At 42.6% G+C, this 16102-nt stretch overlaps 1 protein-coding gene across 2 annotated transcripts in view; it reads right to left on the bottom strand.

Annotated features, from left to right (window-relative positions):
• Arhgap20 (Rho GTPase activating protein 20) overlaps positions 1-16102 on the bottom strand; it is a 91035-nt gene that overhangs the window by 74584 nt on the left and 349 nt on the right. The window contains exon 1 of one of the 2 annotated variants that reach the window (XM_005347342.3): positions 15847-16096. The exons of the other annotated variant lie outside the window; for it this stretch is intronic. Within the exon in view, the coding sequence (XP_005347399.2) occupies positions 15847-15951 (105 nt within the window). The 5' untranslated portion in view covers positions 15952-16096. Of the gene's footprint in view, positions 1-15846; positions 16097-16102 lie in introns of those variants that run through there. 2 annotated transcript variants of the gene reach the window in all.

Genomic DNA, 16102 nt, shown 5'->3' with positions numbered 1-16102 from the left:
GGAAACTGGACACGGCTCTAATAGGAACCATACAAAGCTAAGTGGGTGGTCAGGGTCAGCATCTCATTACGTCTCGCAAAAGCATCAACCACTTCTTAGGTGGTAAATAAAACGTAAGATACTAACACGGGGGCAGAAGAATCATCATCTAGTTGAGTAAGAAACTTATTTAGTATGACTCTTACTCCAAAACTTCATGATGTTCCTAGGGAATCTCTCAAATTATTGATGCTGCTGGCACTCTGGCCTCATTATTGGGGTGCACATCATCATTGTCTCCTATCTGTATACTATACCCTCACATCCCCCCCCCCACACACACACACCTGACACTGCCACTGAGTGAGGCTGCTACGACTGTCTTCCTATGTGAACAGACTCAATACCGGAAGACTGGGTTCATTTTACTAATGAAGGTATAGGTTAATATTATTCATCAAAGATATTTCTGATTTATTTTTTTGAGGACTCCACTCTGGCTTTGTCTTGATACTTCTTCCCCATCTTGAGTCTCATGATTAATTTCTGTCATTGTGGTATTTAAAATGTGGACAATCCTGCTGGCCCTCCTGGAGTCCCCGCTACCTGTTTGACCTTGAGGGCTTGCTGACCTTCTCTGTGGGGTCACCCCTGAGGCCTGCTGCTGTGGTAACTTCTTCCTGGTGTTCTCTAACAACACCGTCAGCAGACAACAGTTCTAGAGTAGTTCTTAATTCGTACATGACTTCTAATTCTCAACTCTGCATTTGGGTTGACCAAGAAGTTTGGAAAGAATTCAGAGAAGAGCCATAAAATGAATTAAAATGTGAAGAAAGAGCTTACCACCCCCCCCACACACTCACACACACACATAAAATAACAAGGAGATTCTTCATTCAGAAGTGATTTCCATGTTAGTGTAGCGCCGTTGCACATAGGAACGGGCATCCATCCGTGTGGAAGACAGGGAATGGGAAAGAGCAGTGGGACAAGATTCAAGGGTGACCCTTGGCTAATGGGCATTAAATTCACAAAAGCTGTGAACTAACTTTTTCACAGAATTACAAAAATTCTGAAATGGATTCCTTAAGAATCAAATGATTAAGAAACTATCTGATTTAAGGACCTTTTTTTTTTTTCCTGAGAGAGTTGTAAAACATGCAAATAAGTAATTTAAAAAAATGGTTACAAATGTTCCTTGGTAAAGGTATCTTTAAATAGAGGTTTTTTTTTTCATGAAAACAACATGAAAGAATGTCTGGTATACACAGTGATTAGATGGTGTTCTAGGTAACACCAACTGTTAGATACATGAAGGGTCAAACACTGACTGAACTCACCTCAGCCAGCTTGAGCCATACTGAAAGAGATGAAATCAGATTACACACACATATTACTATTGATAAACGTCTCAGACTTTATTCCTGATGGAGTCAATCCAAGACAATCCAATCCCTTCTATGGGTTTCTATTGTCTAGGAAACAAGAACACTTGAACTACAGTTTTCTAGGGCATTAAATATTTTTATTTCTGATATTCTCCATGGATTTGCAAAAATAATGAAAAAAGAAAAAAGGAAGAGAAAAGACAGAAATGAAATGAAAGAAAGAAAAAGCAATACATTACTATTTAGGATTCACAGGATTTCATTTGTCCAGAAGTAATGTAAGTCTCAGGAGCAGCTGATATAACAGAAGATACAATGACTTGGGTGTTATTTCATTCAAAATCCATAGTTCTCCCTTGCTTGTATATGAAAACCAAAGGTCTATGGGGTCTTTGATACTACAAAATCACTGCTCTTTTCTTAGGTAACAAGGACTCAAATTTTCTATTTGTTTATAACAACACAAAATTTAACATATTAGAAGATGAGACCTTATTCCTTTATAAATATAAAAAGTCATATAAGCTTGTCAGGTCAGGCCATATTAGACCAACAAAAAGTACAGCTATTCCAGGATCAATCATGACTTGGTTTTATGAGAAACCAACAGTAAACTGCAGACACTGTATATTTTGTTGGCTTACAAATTACTATTCCACTTATCACTATATTCTATTTTTTTCTGAAGTGTTTTAGTTTTAGAGTGAGGTGACATCATAGTAGTGGATGCAATTTGGGAAGGAAATATTTTTGAAAAGTAATCTTTTATCTTAAAAAATTAAATGTCCAAAGAGAAAAATGCATAAACCATATGTTAAATTAAAAGGCAACTGTATATATCTTTTGGAGATTGTGCTTCATATTTTACCATCCATCTAGGTTCGTGAAGCAACTCCAAAATTAACAAGAATTTTATGTGTGCTAAAAATCAAACAAACATGAACTAGCATCTCTGTCTACACTGTCCCCAAATAGGATACGATCTTACAACAAAGTGTAAAAGAAAATAGCGACCGCATTTTAAAACCTGGCCCGCTTTGCGAGCAGCCACTTATTTGATAAGCCGAGCAAGGACATTAGGGAGAAATGAAATCTTTGATTTTTATGCTGTCTCCTCTGAGGCTATATTTAGTTTGGCAGGTCAAAAAAACTATTCTGCCCAAGAGCAAAAGGACAGAGGTCACAACTGCAGATGGGAATGAAAAGCATGTAATTCATGTTTTGGTTTGTCTTTCAAAAATAACTCAAAGTTTAAGTGATGTTGCCAACTAATCTGCAAGACGTTTCCCACCCTAAGTCAGTTCAATCAGCTGAATTCATCATACTTTCAACTTTCTGTGTTCCCATCTCACTTAATGTGCTATTCAAAAGTTATACAATTTCTGCTGTTGTTTGACACAATCTCTCTGCCGCTTTCTAGAGAACAGGCACTACCTTCCCTGCCAAACTTGCCCTCTTTCTTCAGCAATTATCTCTTGAAACTTGACTTTACATTCCCCAAGATCTGTGTAATGTGTGGCATAGATGAACTCAATAAATAGGGGAGGGGAGTGATGTGAATTTCAAAGTCCAGGCATTCACCACATCAACACCACCATCCCCAAACACGTAGACAAGAAAACAAACACCCAGGAATCGTGTGCACACCTATAATCCTTTCACTTAAAGGCAGCTTAAAGAAAGAGCTGTCGTTTTCAGCAACTCAAAAACATTTTTTGGTCCAGAAAATTTTCTTCATATTTTATTGTTTAAAAAGAGGTTACAGTAGGAAGATGGTTGTGAGTTAGAGGCTATACTGTGAGGTCCCATCAAAGTAAGGAAAGAAGAAGGAAGGGAGGGTTGAGGGAGGATCTTCAATAGAGGGGCCTCTGCAAAGGACTAGAGAGTGAGCAGCACTGCTGTCCTTGGAAGCTACCCTTAAAGCACCACATTGCCATCACGTTGTGCTACTTGGTCAACAATCTGTCTGAGGATTTAGCACAGACTGTACCAGGATAACTGGATAACTCCATGTGAAGGAAGGAAGTTAGGGTTGGATCTCATACCACATACAACAATTAACTCAAAAGTGATGAAAGATGTGTGTTACTATAAAAATCCTACAAAATACAAGCTACTTTGGTTACTTTTATGAGGCAATCAATTGTTCCTTCATGTAACACCACAAGCAACAAAAGAACAAAACCAGTAAATTTGATACCGTTAATATTGAATACTTGCACAGAATGGAGATCATTTGTAAATTATAGTTATGTTAAGTGGCTTGTATTTAGAATATATAACTAGCTATAAATAAATATATTACAACTCAGAAAGAGACGCAAATTACCCAAGTAGAAATCAGGTGAAAGACATGATTTCTACAGAGACATATGAACACACATGAAAAATTGTTCAACATTATTAGCCACCAGGGAAATAAAAGCCACAATGAGCTACCAATTTTATCCACACTAGGATGGCAACAATAAGAAGGTTTTCTCATTACAGAGACATAGGACTCTTACCCACCACTGTCTCATTCCAACTTGGGGAAGCTACTCTTGAAAATAGGTAAAATTCCTACAAACAGTGACCTTTTCCTGCAATTCATGCCACGGTTATGCCCCAAAGAGAAATGCAAATGTGTGTCCACACAAAGGCTTGCACAGCAATGCCCACAGCAGCATTGCAGAAACAACTCTATGCCTCCCGAGCTCATGAATAAATAAGCACAGCATTACAGGTTTACACATGGAATATTACTTGGAAGGACTGACAGGTGCTATGACATGACATGCCGGAACCTTGAAAACATTATGCTAATTTAGGCAAAACAGTCACAAAAGCCCATATATTACGGACTCTATTTATAGAAGCTGTTCAGGACAAGAGACTCTGCAGAAACAGAATGTACATTAGTGTTTGTCCTGAGCTTGGGAAGACGAGGCAGTGGGAGATAACAGAGCTGTACTGATCCTTTATGAGTTAATCAAAGCTTCCTAAGACCAATGCATAATTAAAGAACCAATCTAGAAACCAGTGACTTGTACACTGAAGCTGGTGAACTGTGTAGTATTTTAATTGTGTGTTCAATCAAAATTAAAATAAAAAAATCTAACTAGCTGTCTACTAAACCATTAGGCTCTGTCCCAGCAAACTGACTGATGACCAGAAGTTAGAATATCCCTACCACCACCACCTGCAATATACTCCATCCAAAGGGAAAACTGACTGCTCTTCGTGCCAATGGCTCAGCAGCTCGCCCGTGAACTCCAGAACTGGCCTGCCCACTTGTTAGCGTTTGCCGCCATCCACCCCTTAGGTGTTCTAGTGGCAAGTCATCAAAAGTTGTTGGGTCGGAGAATGGTTCCCATTACTTGAACGTGAGCCCCTCAGGTGGCTAACATGGGTGGACACATGCAGGAGAGTAAACTTACAAACAGGTAGCTTAAAGAAAGAGCTGTCGTTTTCAGCAACTCAAAAACATTTTTTGGTCCAGAAAATTTTCTTCATATTTTATTGTTTAAAAAGATATTCAGTACGCCGGGCGATGGTGGCGCACGCCTTTAATCCCAGTACTCGGGAGGCAGAAGCAGGCGGATCTCTGTGAGTTCGAGACCAGTCTGGTCTACAGAGCTAGTTCCAGGACAGGCTCCAAAGCCACAGAGAAACCCTGTCTCGAAAAATAAATAAATAAAAAAAATAAAAAGATATTTAGTAAAAGAAAGAACAAAATACACTTTCCCCTTTGGTACAGCCTTTCTCAACCTGTGGGTCACGATCCTTTTGGCAGACTTCTATCTCCACAAATATTTGCATTATGGTTCATAACAATAGCAAAATTACAGTTATGGGGTAACAACAAAAATAATTTTATGGTTGAGGGATGATCACAACATGAGGAACTGTATTAAAGGGTCATAGCATTAGAAAGGTTGAGAACCACTACTGTCCTAGTATTTTCTAGCAAAGAATACTGGGTCATTAAAAGTGTTTGTCTCTTTAAAAATATTGAATTTTAATATTAAAATTATTATCAAATTTGCCTCCATTTCCTTCCCTGTAACTCTTCCCCTCTCCCAACCACTATTCCTTCCAACTTTCATGTGCTCTAAAGAAACAAAACAAACAAAAAACCAATCCACTGAGTCTACCTAGTCCAGCATGTGGGTGAATGCAGGCCATCTGCTGGAGCATGGGCAGTAACCCAAGGGATGCTCCCTGAAGTAAACCAACCCAACTTCTCCTAGGAGCCTCCAGTTTGCCAATAGCTCCTCAGCTAGGAGTGGGACTACAGACCCTACCCACGCTTGCATTTTGTCTGCCAGTCACAGCTGCTGAGTTCATGTGGATACCAGCCTTGTCCTGTCCAGAAAACACTGTTCTACGGCAGTCATCCACCACCTCTCGCTCCTCCAATCTTTCTTTACCCTTGAGGTTTGGGGGGAAGAGGTATTAGACAGATGTCCCATTCTGGGCTGGCCATGCCACAGTCTTTCCTTCTCTGCGTGGTGGCCATCTAGAGGTCTCTGTACTGTTATTTCCGCACAAAGAAGGTTCTCTGAAGAGGGCTGAGACATGCACTAATATCCGGGTATAAAGAAGATAGCTGGGTACCATGTCCATTTAGAAGAATAATAGAAGTAGAGTTTTTACTACGGATTATGACTTACCCACTTACAGATCCTTGGGACAATTAAAGGAAGCAGACATGAGTTTCACTTTGTGGCCTTACATTCAATCAGAAAATGGTTGATTACTCCCATAACATTTATGCCCCAATTTCACTAGTAGGCACGTGTTGTTGGACCAGTCATCATTGTAGCTCACAGGTTCACAGCTAAGTACAACTGTCAATTACCTTTCTTCTCTGGTAATGTACATAGCGTCTGCCAGCCAATTGAAAGCTAGCCAGTTGGGATGAAACTTCCAGGTTGGTAGCAGCTTTCCTCCTCCATGGTCTCTGACTCAAGTATTGTAGTGTGTTTGGCAACTGGATCTCACCACCAAGTTCTGGAGGGCAACCAAAAGCCATGACAATGTCATGTTGGTTTTTTTTTGGGGGGGGGTGGCAATGTGCCTATAGAACCTTACCAAACAACAGCTCATAAAAGGTAAACCACATATCTGGCATTTGGCTTTTTATCTGACAGTCTGTACTTTTGGAAGAGACATTGTTGTCCCTTCCCCATTATAGGGTAACTCCATCTATACTCTTTGAAACTATGTTTATGTTTCTATTGAAAGAAGCTTCAATAGGAATATGTTTCCACTGGGTTCCTCCTCCCCAGGTCTTTAGAAAGAATCCCTTCTTTGTAAACGCTACAGATAGGTTCTTGTTAGAGGTTTGTATTAGAATTTTAATTTCTTGTCCACCAAGTGCAATGGCAGTGCCTTATTCACCTCCACATGTGAATCCAGACCTGGCCATTCTTAGTTTGCCCAGTGAGTAAACAGAAATAAACATTATCAAAAGTAAGGAATCAGATGAAGAATTTAAGTCAGAGGTGGACTGCAAGTTTTCATGATTTGTTTAGAGATAAAAATTCAAGCATTTCAATCAAACTTCACAGAAATGGTGCTAACATTACCTTTGAGCATTTAAAGTAAACAAGAATAACACTAAAATGAGAGATTTGAGGGAACATTTTAAAGTACAGATTTTCACAGCTAGAAAAACACTGGATCAAATTTACAAACTAGCGTACTCCAATTTGACTCGTAATCCATTTGTGGATGGTTTGTGTATTCTCTCTTGCTCCCTGCACGCCTGTTGTGTTTATTTGTGGAGACGTACTCAAGCCACTGCACAATTAGAGTGGGAAAACACTGGCTCTGCAGAGGGAAAAGAACTTTTTTTAACCTTGCACCTTGCTTCTGGATCCTACGATCACAACAAGCTTTTGACCACGGTGGCAAGCTGATGGTCCCAGCTATTGTCAATTCAGCTTGTGCTAAATATAATATTCTATCTGCTCACAAACCGTTCCATCCAGAACCAGTCTCACCACTTAGCTCAAATAAACATCACAGTAAAGACTGCTGTGAACAGATTAACATTCCAGCTGACATTAGGATGGAAACAATTTTACTTTTGGCTCTTTGTTCTTACCACAAGACAATCATTACTTTCAAGTACAAAAACAAACACAAGAATCTATACAATATAGAAGAGTAAGCACTAGGTTAGCAGACATCCCAGCCTTAAATCTGAGCCCAAATTTCATGACATAATTTTTCAAATTTTCTCTAAAATTGACCCAATATCTGTCCCCCCCCCCCCATTTCTCTCTCCCTCTGTATGAAATTCCTGAATCAGAAGGGACCGTGATACTGGGGCACAGACTTCCAGGAGTGTTTATAGCAAGTGTGATCATCACGATGTCCCTTACACATTCATTGTTCTCTGCCTCCATCCCTCTCCACAATGGATTCTGCCCTATCATCACTACCAGCGTTTGAACTGCATGGACCGCTGTCTCTGTCAAAGCCACTGGTTCCAACCCTTGGCCACAATTCCCTTCCAGCAGCACTCACGTACGCAGGTCAACCACCAGTGCTCTCTGCCTTACAGAGCAGGGTTCTGCTGCGGAGTTGCACATCATGGCCACCACAAAGATAATTACCTCTACAGCCATGACACCGGCAGTCTGACCATCTCAATACCCACCTGTCTGAGGGCTAAGGGCCTAAAGGTATGATAAACACTGCAGTGATTGGAGAGCCTTGTCCTTTTATTTTCCAAATGCAGAGACAAAAGATAGCATGATCAAATCCAAAAGACACAATGATCAAAAAAGGAAAAACCATCCGGAGTGCACCAGTGAGAAGAGAAATAGATCAGAGTCTGTGCAGATTTCTCTATGGTACCATCTGGGAGTGGTTACTGTTCAAGGTCAAATGGAAAATGGTGACTGGGGAGGCAGAAGAGAGACTCTCAGGCATTCCTTGCTGCAAACAAAGTCCCAGGTAAAGCAGGCAAACACAGGCTGTGGCGAAGTTGAGTTTTCTAGATCTCGATACGTGAGCTTCTGGGGCAACACATACCTTCCATTCTCAGAGTCCTCTTGAGTGACCAGATGTCTAAAAACAGCTTCTACTTCCAGTTATGCCGTGTGACAGGTGTCTGTCAAAATTAGGTCAGGGCTGCTCAGCGCACTACGGACACGCAGCGCTTATGGGGCTGCTTCTGCTGTCGGCTGGATGTTTCTAATCTAAACTTGTCCTGAAGAAAACACAGCCGAGACGAAACTTAAAATAAACTGGGCTGTGCTGCCTACAAACACCATCGGGTTGAATGGCAGAAGTCAGTGACCTCTTCTGCTGCCCCTGTCCCCCAAATGGTGCCAGAGTCTCCCATACAAGAGCGAAGCCTAAATATTACGCTACCCTAGTTTCAGACAACCACTGGAGCTGTGACTACCATGGACAGTCTGCTCTCTGGGTCTTAAACATAACGGGACTCGCAGAATTCTATCATCTTGAATAGGAGAAAACCAACAGAAACAGCAGGGAAGTCAACTTTTCCTCCAGTACAAGTTTATTTTAGATGTATTTTATCATATCTCTGGAGACATGAGGGGTGTATTTCAAGATACTTCAATTGAGTTACAAAATTATATATAATGTGTGTATTATGTATATGTTTTTATATATATGTGTGTGTGTGTCTTCAAAAACTAAATATATGACATAAGTGTATGTTCATATATATATATATATGTTGATACACTGTCTTTATACATTTTTGGTAGCACTGTTAGTGACCACAAAGGTTGAAAAAAATATAAGCTGTATAATTACATGTCCCCAGTAAGTTGTGTGTGGTGCAGACTTATGATGCACTTACAATCCAAAAAAAAAAAAAGTCCAACATATCCTGACAAGGTCACAAGCCATGAAAGAATCGAGACATCTCAGTCATTAACAGAAAACAATTCATTTTCAGCATTCTTGCTCCTCTTCGGTCACCAAAGGTGTTGCTGTTTGTCTTGCAGACCCTGATAATCCATAACCAGAGAGAATGCTGAAGTCCCTGGAAGCAGGCATTGCCTCACTGCAATCTGTATTTCAAAACTAGGAATAGCAATTGCACCCACTCTTTAGGTAGCTATGGTCTGTGAATTTTTGGTCTATGAGTTATAACTACCCATTTTAATCTATGAGACTCGATCTTCAGATTGAACTACCTGGAGCTGGGGAGATGACTCAGTGGGTAACTGTTTGTGCTGTGAGAATGAGGATCTGCCTGTGTTTGAATCCCCAGTAGCCACCTACAAAGATGAGCTCGGCTGTGTGTATAGCTCTAGGCACTGGAACAAGCAGATCGTGGGAGTTCCCTTGTCTGGCCAGTCTGTTTACCCAGTAGGAAGGCAAGCTTTGGGGTCAGTGAGACTGGTTCAAGGTAACAAGGCATTATTAAATCATAAAGGAAGACCCTTAATACCTTGTTCTAGCCTCTCCGTGTGAACACCTGCACACACACACACACATGCACAACACACACACATACACATGCGTATACATATACACGTATATAATTTAACTCAGTCTCATGACTTCTAAGTTTACTGATGTAACTTTCAGTGACATTTCTCACACATCCTCTTCCACAGCAGTTATCAGAGACACAGGAGGCGGGGCATCCACACAGATCTTTGAATCAGAGTCTCGAGTCTATGTTCAGAATGTGCCAGGCTTTCCAACAGTAGGCAAGTTGATAGGATGAGCTATCAACACGGACATCAGGCCCGGCTGAAGAGCTCCTGAAATACATCTGCCTTCCTTCTATGAAGCACCAGAAAGTGGCAGACATCAAGGCACAAACCCAGAGGGGTGCACAAATACTAAGGCTTGTGAATGTGGCAGCAGTGGTCACTACTAGTCAATGTTTACCTAACATTACCCAGAGGCTGCAGTGGCTGGAACAAAAGGATCCTTCTTCCTTGGCTTCAGGCAATTCACTCTGTGAGTAGCACCAGGGAAGGGCTCAGTAGAACACAGCTTTAAACAGGGGCTTGTCTTACTCAGTACTGGAGTAAGACTGAAGCTTACTATTAAGGCATTTCATTCAAGGCCCAGTACCAGCCATACACTTGGCTAAAGCAGTCAGCTCTTGGTGGGGGTGGGGGTTGGGGAGTTGGAGGTGTTCTCCCACCAAATGCTATAAACAGATTTGGACCCAGGAAATGCACAGAGAGGGAGCAACAGTGTGTGTGACAGCAGTTGCTGCTTTTGGAGATGCTAGAACTATTTTTTCAGGCTATTTTCCTTTGACTGGTTTTCTGTGCCTACAAATCTCCTTCCTACTCCAATACCTCTCGACCCATTAAACAGGTTTTAATTATTAAGCGAAGCCAAAGGGCCAGTGTGCTTGAGTACGACACAAATCATTCCTAACACCAAAGTGACTCTAATATGGGCTTCCAGGGCTCCAGGACAGTCCAGGACAAATATGGACATGCCCCAAGAACATACTATTCCAGAAGAATTTAAATTGTCGTGTGTATATTGTACCTACATTTGAGAGCTCCAGTCTAGCAACTGCTACATAAATTTATTGTAGGTTCTTCTGAAGACCCCCCAACAACAGAAATTGTCTTCTAACTTAGATGGGATTTTCTCTAAAAACCAGCAAATCTTGTGAGTAGCAAATAAAGGCAAGTTATCCAGCTAGGTAATTCTTGTGGTTAAAATAATAAATGAGGCCATAAAATAAAAAGTCTGACTTCTTATAAAACACCTACAGGCTAGTTGCTCAAACAGACACACCTTAAGACCTCTGGACTTGATGCTGCCCCCACATTCTGAAACCCGTTTTATGTAAGTCTTTTCGTTTTACAGAATTAAAGGGCACTTTAAACAGGCCTTCCTTCCCTTCAACAATCCAGTGTAGAGTGTCCATCTGAATACCTACATCTGTTCAAATCAGGATCGTGGTTGGTTTTGTTGTTTTTTATTTGTTTTTATTATTATTATTTGAGACACAGTTTATCCGTGTAGCTCTGGCTATCCCGGAACTCGCTCTGTTGACCAGGCTGGCTTCAAACTCACAGAGATCCACCTGCCTCTGTCTTCTGAGTGCTGGGATTAAAGCTGTGGGACCCCTACTAGGATAGTGTTTTAATAAGCCATTTAATAATTGTTTGTTGTTGTTTTAAGCTCTCCCTCTAAACCTGCTGCCCAATACTGTAACCACTGAATATATACCATTATATAAATTTAAATTAAATTCAAGTTGATTACAATGAAGACAAATTAAAGGGAAAAAAGGAGAGCAAGTTAGATTTCACCAAATGAAAAACGTTTGCTCTTGAAAAAACAAGGCTACAGAAATAAAATCTACAGGTCACAGAGAGAAAATATTTTGAAAAGCACATACCCAATAAAGGACTTGAATTCAGAATGTATAAAGTACTCTCGAACCTCAGTAATAAAAACGCTAGCAACCCAACAAAAGCTGGCAAGATAAAGAGCGGTTTCTCCAAAGGGAATGTGTGGATGACAAGCATTGAGAGGATACTCAGAATCATCGAGGAGTACAGCTCTAGATCACAAGGCACTACTTCACACCCCAGAGGATGACGATAAACCAGAGAGAGGTGGTCAGTGTTGGTGAGTGGAAACTGGATTACCATACACTGCTACTGGACATATAAAATCACTTCACAACCAAGAGTCAAGTATATGACTAACTATGATCCAGTCATCCCTTGCCTACGTATTTACCCAAAGAAAGCATGGCTCCATGCAGAGCGAGGTGTGGGGGCTCTCAGCAGCTTCATTTCTAACAGCCAAGAAATGGAAGCAACACAGACACCAGATGAGTGGGTAAACATCCATGGTTCCCAACCTGGCATCCAAAACTGCTTCCAACCCTGAAACTCCCTGATTATTGATCTGAGATATGAGAAGAACATTCTACTCCTGAGTAAATTGGGAGTGTTGGGATCATGGGAGAGGGTAGAAGGAGAGGGAGTAGGAAAGGAGAAAAAATATATAGCTCTACAGAGCTAGTGCCAGGACAGGCTCCAAAGCCACAGAGAAACCCTGTCTTGAAAAACCAATATATATATATATATATCAATAAAAATACGAGAGAGAGAGAGAGAGAAAGAGAGAGAGAGAGAAAGAGAGAGAGGAACATTCTATGCCACATCTCCTGTAATGGGTGAAGATCAAAATACACTAAAAACAATGAACAAAATTACTTTTAGATTATGCATGTAAGGTGCTTATGAGACATGAATGAATTTTATATTGAGACCTGAATGTCATCCACAATGGTTTTGAATTATTTACTTATGTATAAGTAAACAATTCAAAATCTAAAACATATGAAATATAAAACCTCCAAGTTGAAATATTTTATCTTTATCATTCTGCAATGAAAGGCATTAACACATACAAATAAAAGAAGGATGGAGATAAAATTATAGTGAAAAGAAAGGCAAAAACAAACATAAAATCGTATTTCACATAAGCTGAAATGCACATTTAATCTATAGTGACATAAAGCAGTTGGATGATTTCTTAGGGATATGTCAGTTTTCTAAGTGAATATGTACATCACACCCTAGACTGATAAATTCTAAATATGTTAGGTTATTGTTTGTCAGATAAACTCAAGGGAGCCTTTAAACTCTGCAAATGTACCATCCACACTTCAGGAGTTGCACAGACACGTGCAGCTACTGAACTAGACACTGAAGATAAAAGTCCATCACCTGACCAGGTCCCACCCAAAAGCACTGCTCCCTACCAGGGCCTGAGGAACGACAGAGTATGTATGTAAGTATGTATGTATGTATGTATGTATGTATGTATGTGTGTGTGTATTATTATTATTGTGTGTGAATGATGTATGTGTTGTGTGTGTGGAGGTCACAGGACAATTCTGTAGAATCAGTTCTTTCCTCCCACCTTGCTGTGGGCTCTAGGGTATCAAGCCCACGTTTCCAGGCTTGCTCAGCAAGTGTTGATGGCCTCTGCTACATGTTTTTATAAATAAAGTTTTACTGGAACACAATCAAGTCCACTCATTTATATACTGTCCATGCTGCTTTGGAGCTGTAATGGAAGAATTAAGCAGGGACCAGGAGACCTGCAAACCTAAAGTATTTCCTACCTGTTTCTTTAAGGCTTGGTGGTCCTTCTCTAAATGACAGATTCTAAGGACAAGGGCCACACTGCACATGTTCTTGGCTTTACAGAACCCAAGGAAGGCTTAGGAAACACCTATGGTGAAGCAGGCCCTAGCTTTGAGGACACAGTTGGGAGGGGTGCCGGGAATGGGAAAGAAATAAGTAGATGAGAAAATGCCAGGTACAGTGCTCAGACAACCAACAAAGCAGAAGGCACAGAGCCTGTCTAGAGGTGGCTTCCATTTAATGAGGAAGGAGACAGACAGACCTCTAGGAAGCCAACTCTCGGGGCAGACGCAAAGGGAATATAACACCGACAACCTCAAAATAGCCATGAATTTGACTTGGTGTATGAAAATGAAGGCCCACGTGGCTGAAGGACATACCAAAGGGGGCAGTGTGAAGGGGTGGGAGAAGCAGTCAGGCCCCAGGGAAAGGACCTGCATTTTACTACTCATACAGAATGAATCTCTTTCAGAACTGTAAGCAAATGAACACCCCAATCGATTCAAATAAAAAACCATCCTGGCACTGCTAAATGCAGACGGATCACAGAAAGACAGGAAAGCTGTCAGGGGGGCAGTTTCTGCAAAGGCACAAGTTCGAGGTGGCTACAGGGTAGCCTGGACTGCAGTGGCAGCAGTGGGGATGGAGGGCAGACATTCTAGACACCTTGGGAGGATAGTAGCTGCTCTTATGGCTTGGCTGTTGCAGAGCAAGGAAAGGTGTTGAAAACCCAGTCTAGATTACGGGACACCAATGTGAACTGTAAGCACGGGGGAAATGTACACTAAGTGCTAACACCATGGTGCCTATGTGCCACCATTCATTCATTCAATTTTCTCAGCAGTCTTGGGCAAGTACAGATTGATGAGGCAATGTACTAGTCCTTTCTGTTTTCTAATGAAGGACACCATGGTGTGTGCTATGATAGTGGCTGTGCTAAGAGAAAAGAACACAGGAAAAAGGGCACAGTCACCCTTCAGTTACGGGCCAATTGAGGCTTGAAAATGATAAAGCTACTCTCTGAGGCTCCTCCCCACCACCACCCCTATGCTAGCATGCTTAATCAGCCTCGGGGGAGGGGCCGCACTTCAGGAAAACAAATGCTTGATTCTTCCTAATTCCTTAGGTTTACAAAAACAGAAAATGCTTTAAATCTATGCCAATTGCTTAATGTTCATTTGCCATTCTAAATTAGGACAACCTGGCATTTTCACGTTTTATTTGGAAAAAACGAATTACACACACACACACACACACACACACACACACACACACACAGTCTCTGGAGGGAGGGCGATAAAACAAGGACAAACATCAGTCTCCAGACATCAAAGACTGAGCCTCCACTCCTGCCCATACATCAAGTTCACAGACACCCATAGATGGCTGTGCGACAGGGCCAAGGTCCTTGGGAGCTCACATACATTTCTATACAGATGTTACCTCTCTGCGCTGACCTCCAAGCCAACCCACCATCCTAATGGGAAGATTAATGAAAGGCCATAAAATCCGTACATGCAGGGAGCCCATGTATCCCCTTGAGTCTCTAATTATAGCAATGCAACGTCTTCACATATTTGTTAGAGAAGATCTAGAATGATCTCTCGTCGCAACTTGTTTCCAGAGAAGCTGGGAAAGGCTGTACCACCATAAGGAACAAATATGGCCAAATATCGGAAGGTTTTGTGCTGGAGGAAGGGGGGACAGACATGGCTACAGGAATACCCAAATCAATTCCCAGGAGCCCAGAAGCTCGAGGCCCACAGTGCACTTGCTCAGGAAACTACTGCAGACACCTGACCTCCATCGAAATCCTCCCTCTGTACCCTGGACCAGTCAATCACCAGCAAATGCTACAAGTAGTTGCCCACACCGGTCCACGGTGTGACAGGGAACAAGGGCGCCGCCCCCATAGGCTCCTGCAGGGTCCCCTCGCAGGCGGTGGCTCCGGGCCAAGTCCCCCACGCCCCGCTGAGACCTCCGGAAGCTGCCTACCCGCCGCTATCCAGCCTAGGTCAAGGCCAGCTGAACGAATCTCCGGGTCCCACAGTGTGGCCCACGACACCCATCTCTGACACCCCTGGAGGCCTGGGCTGGGCGTGTACCCTCCCGGACCCCTACCTTCCCCAGGCTGCCCGGTCAAGGCCACCTCGGGGGTCAGAGGTGGAGAGGGATCTGTGGGAGGCAAGGGGCTTTCCGAGACCGGTTTCCACCAGAGGGAGCAGGGGATTCCGGGAGGTGACACCGCCCCCCCCTCCCGCCTCGCCTCGCCTCGCAGGGACCGTTAACCCCTCTCAGCGCCAGGCACGCGTGGAAGGCGAGCGCCCGTGCCCCCCTCCCCGGCTCACCTTCTTGGTGCCTGGGCCTCCCGCGATGCGAGACATCCCTGTCAGCGAGGAGGAGCGCCCCGGCTGCCCCCCTAGACCATCCTGCTGTGGAGACATCGCTTCCATGAAGAAGATCTGCAAGCTAATCCCAAGCCCAGGACAGGGTGGCTGCGCCGCGCGGTCCGCTCAGGCCGGACGCCGGGATACGGATGCGGGTGCGGGCAGCGCTCCTCCCGTCGGGGCCATGGACCGCGGCCCGAGCCGCGCTCGCCGCGCT

Source organism: Microtus ochrogaster, chromosome 5 (genome assembly GCF_000317375.1).
Source record: "Microtus ochrogaster isolate Prairie Vole_2 chromosome 5, MicOch1.0, whole genome shotgun sequence".
Classification (NCBI taxonomy): domain Eukaryota; kingdom Metazoa; phylum Chordata; class Mammalia; order Rodentia; family Cricetidae; genus Microtus; species Microtus ochrogaster.
Note: the sequence above shows the minus strand (reverse complement) of the source record. Positions and strands in the feature narration are given on the sequence as shown.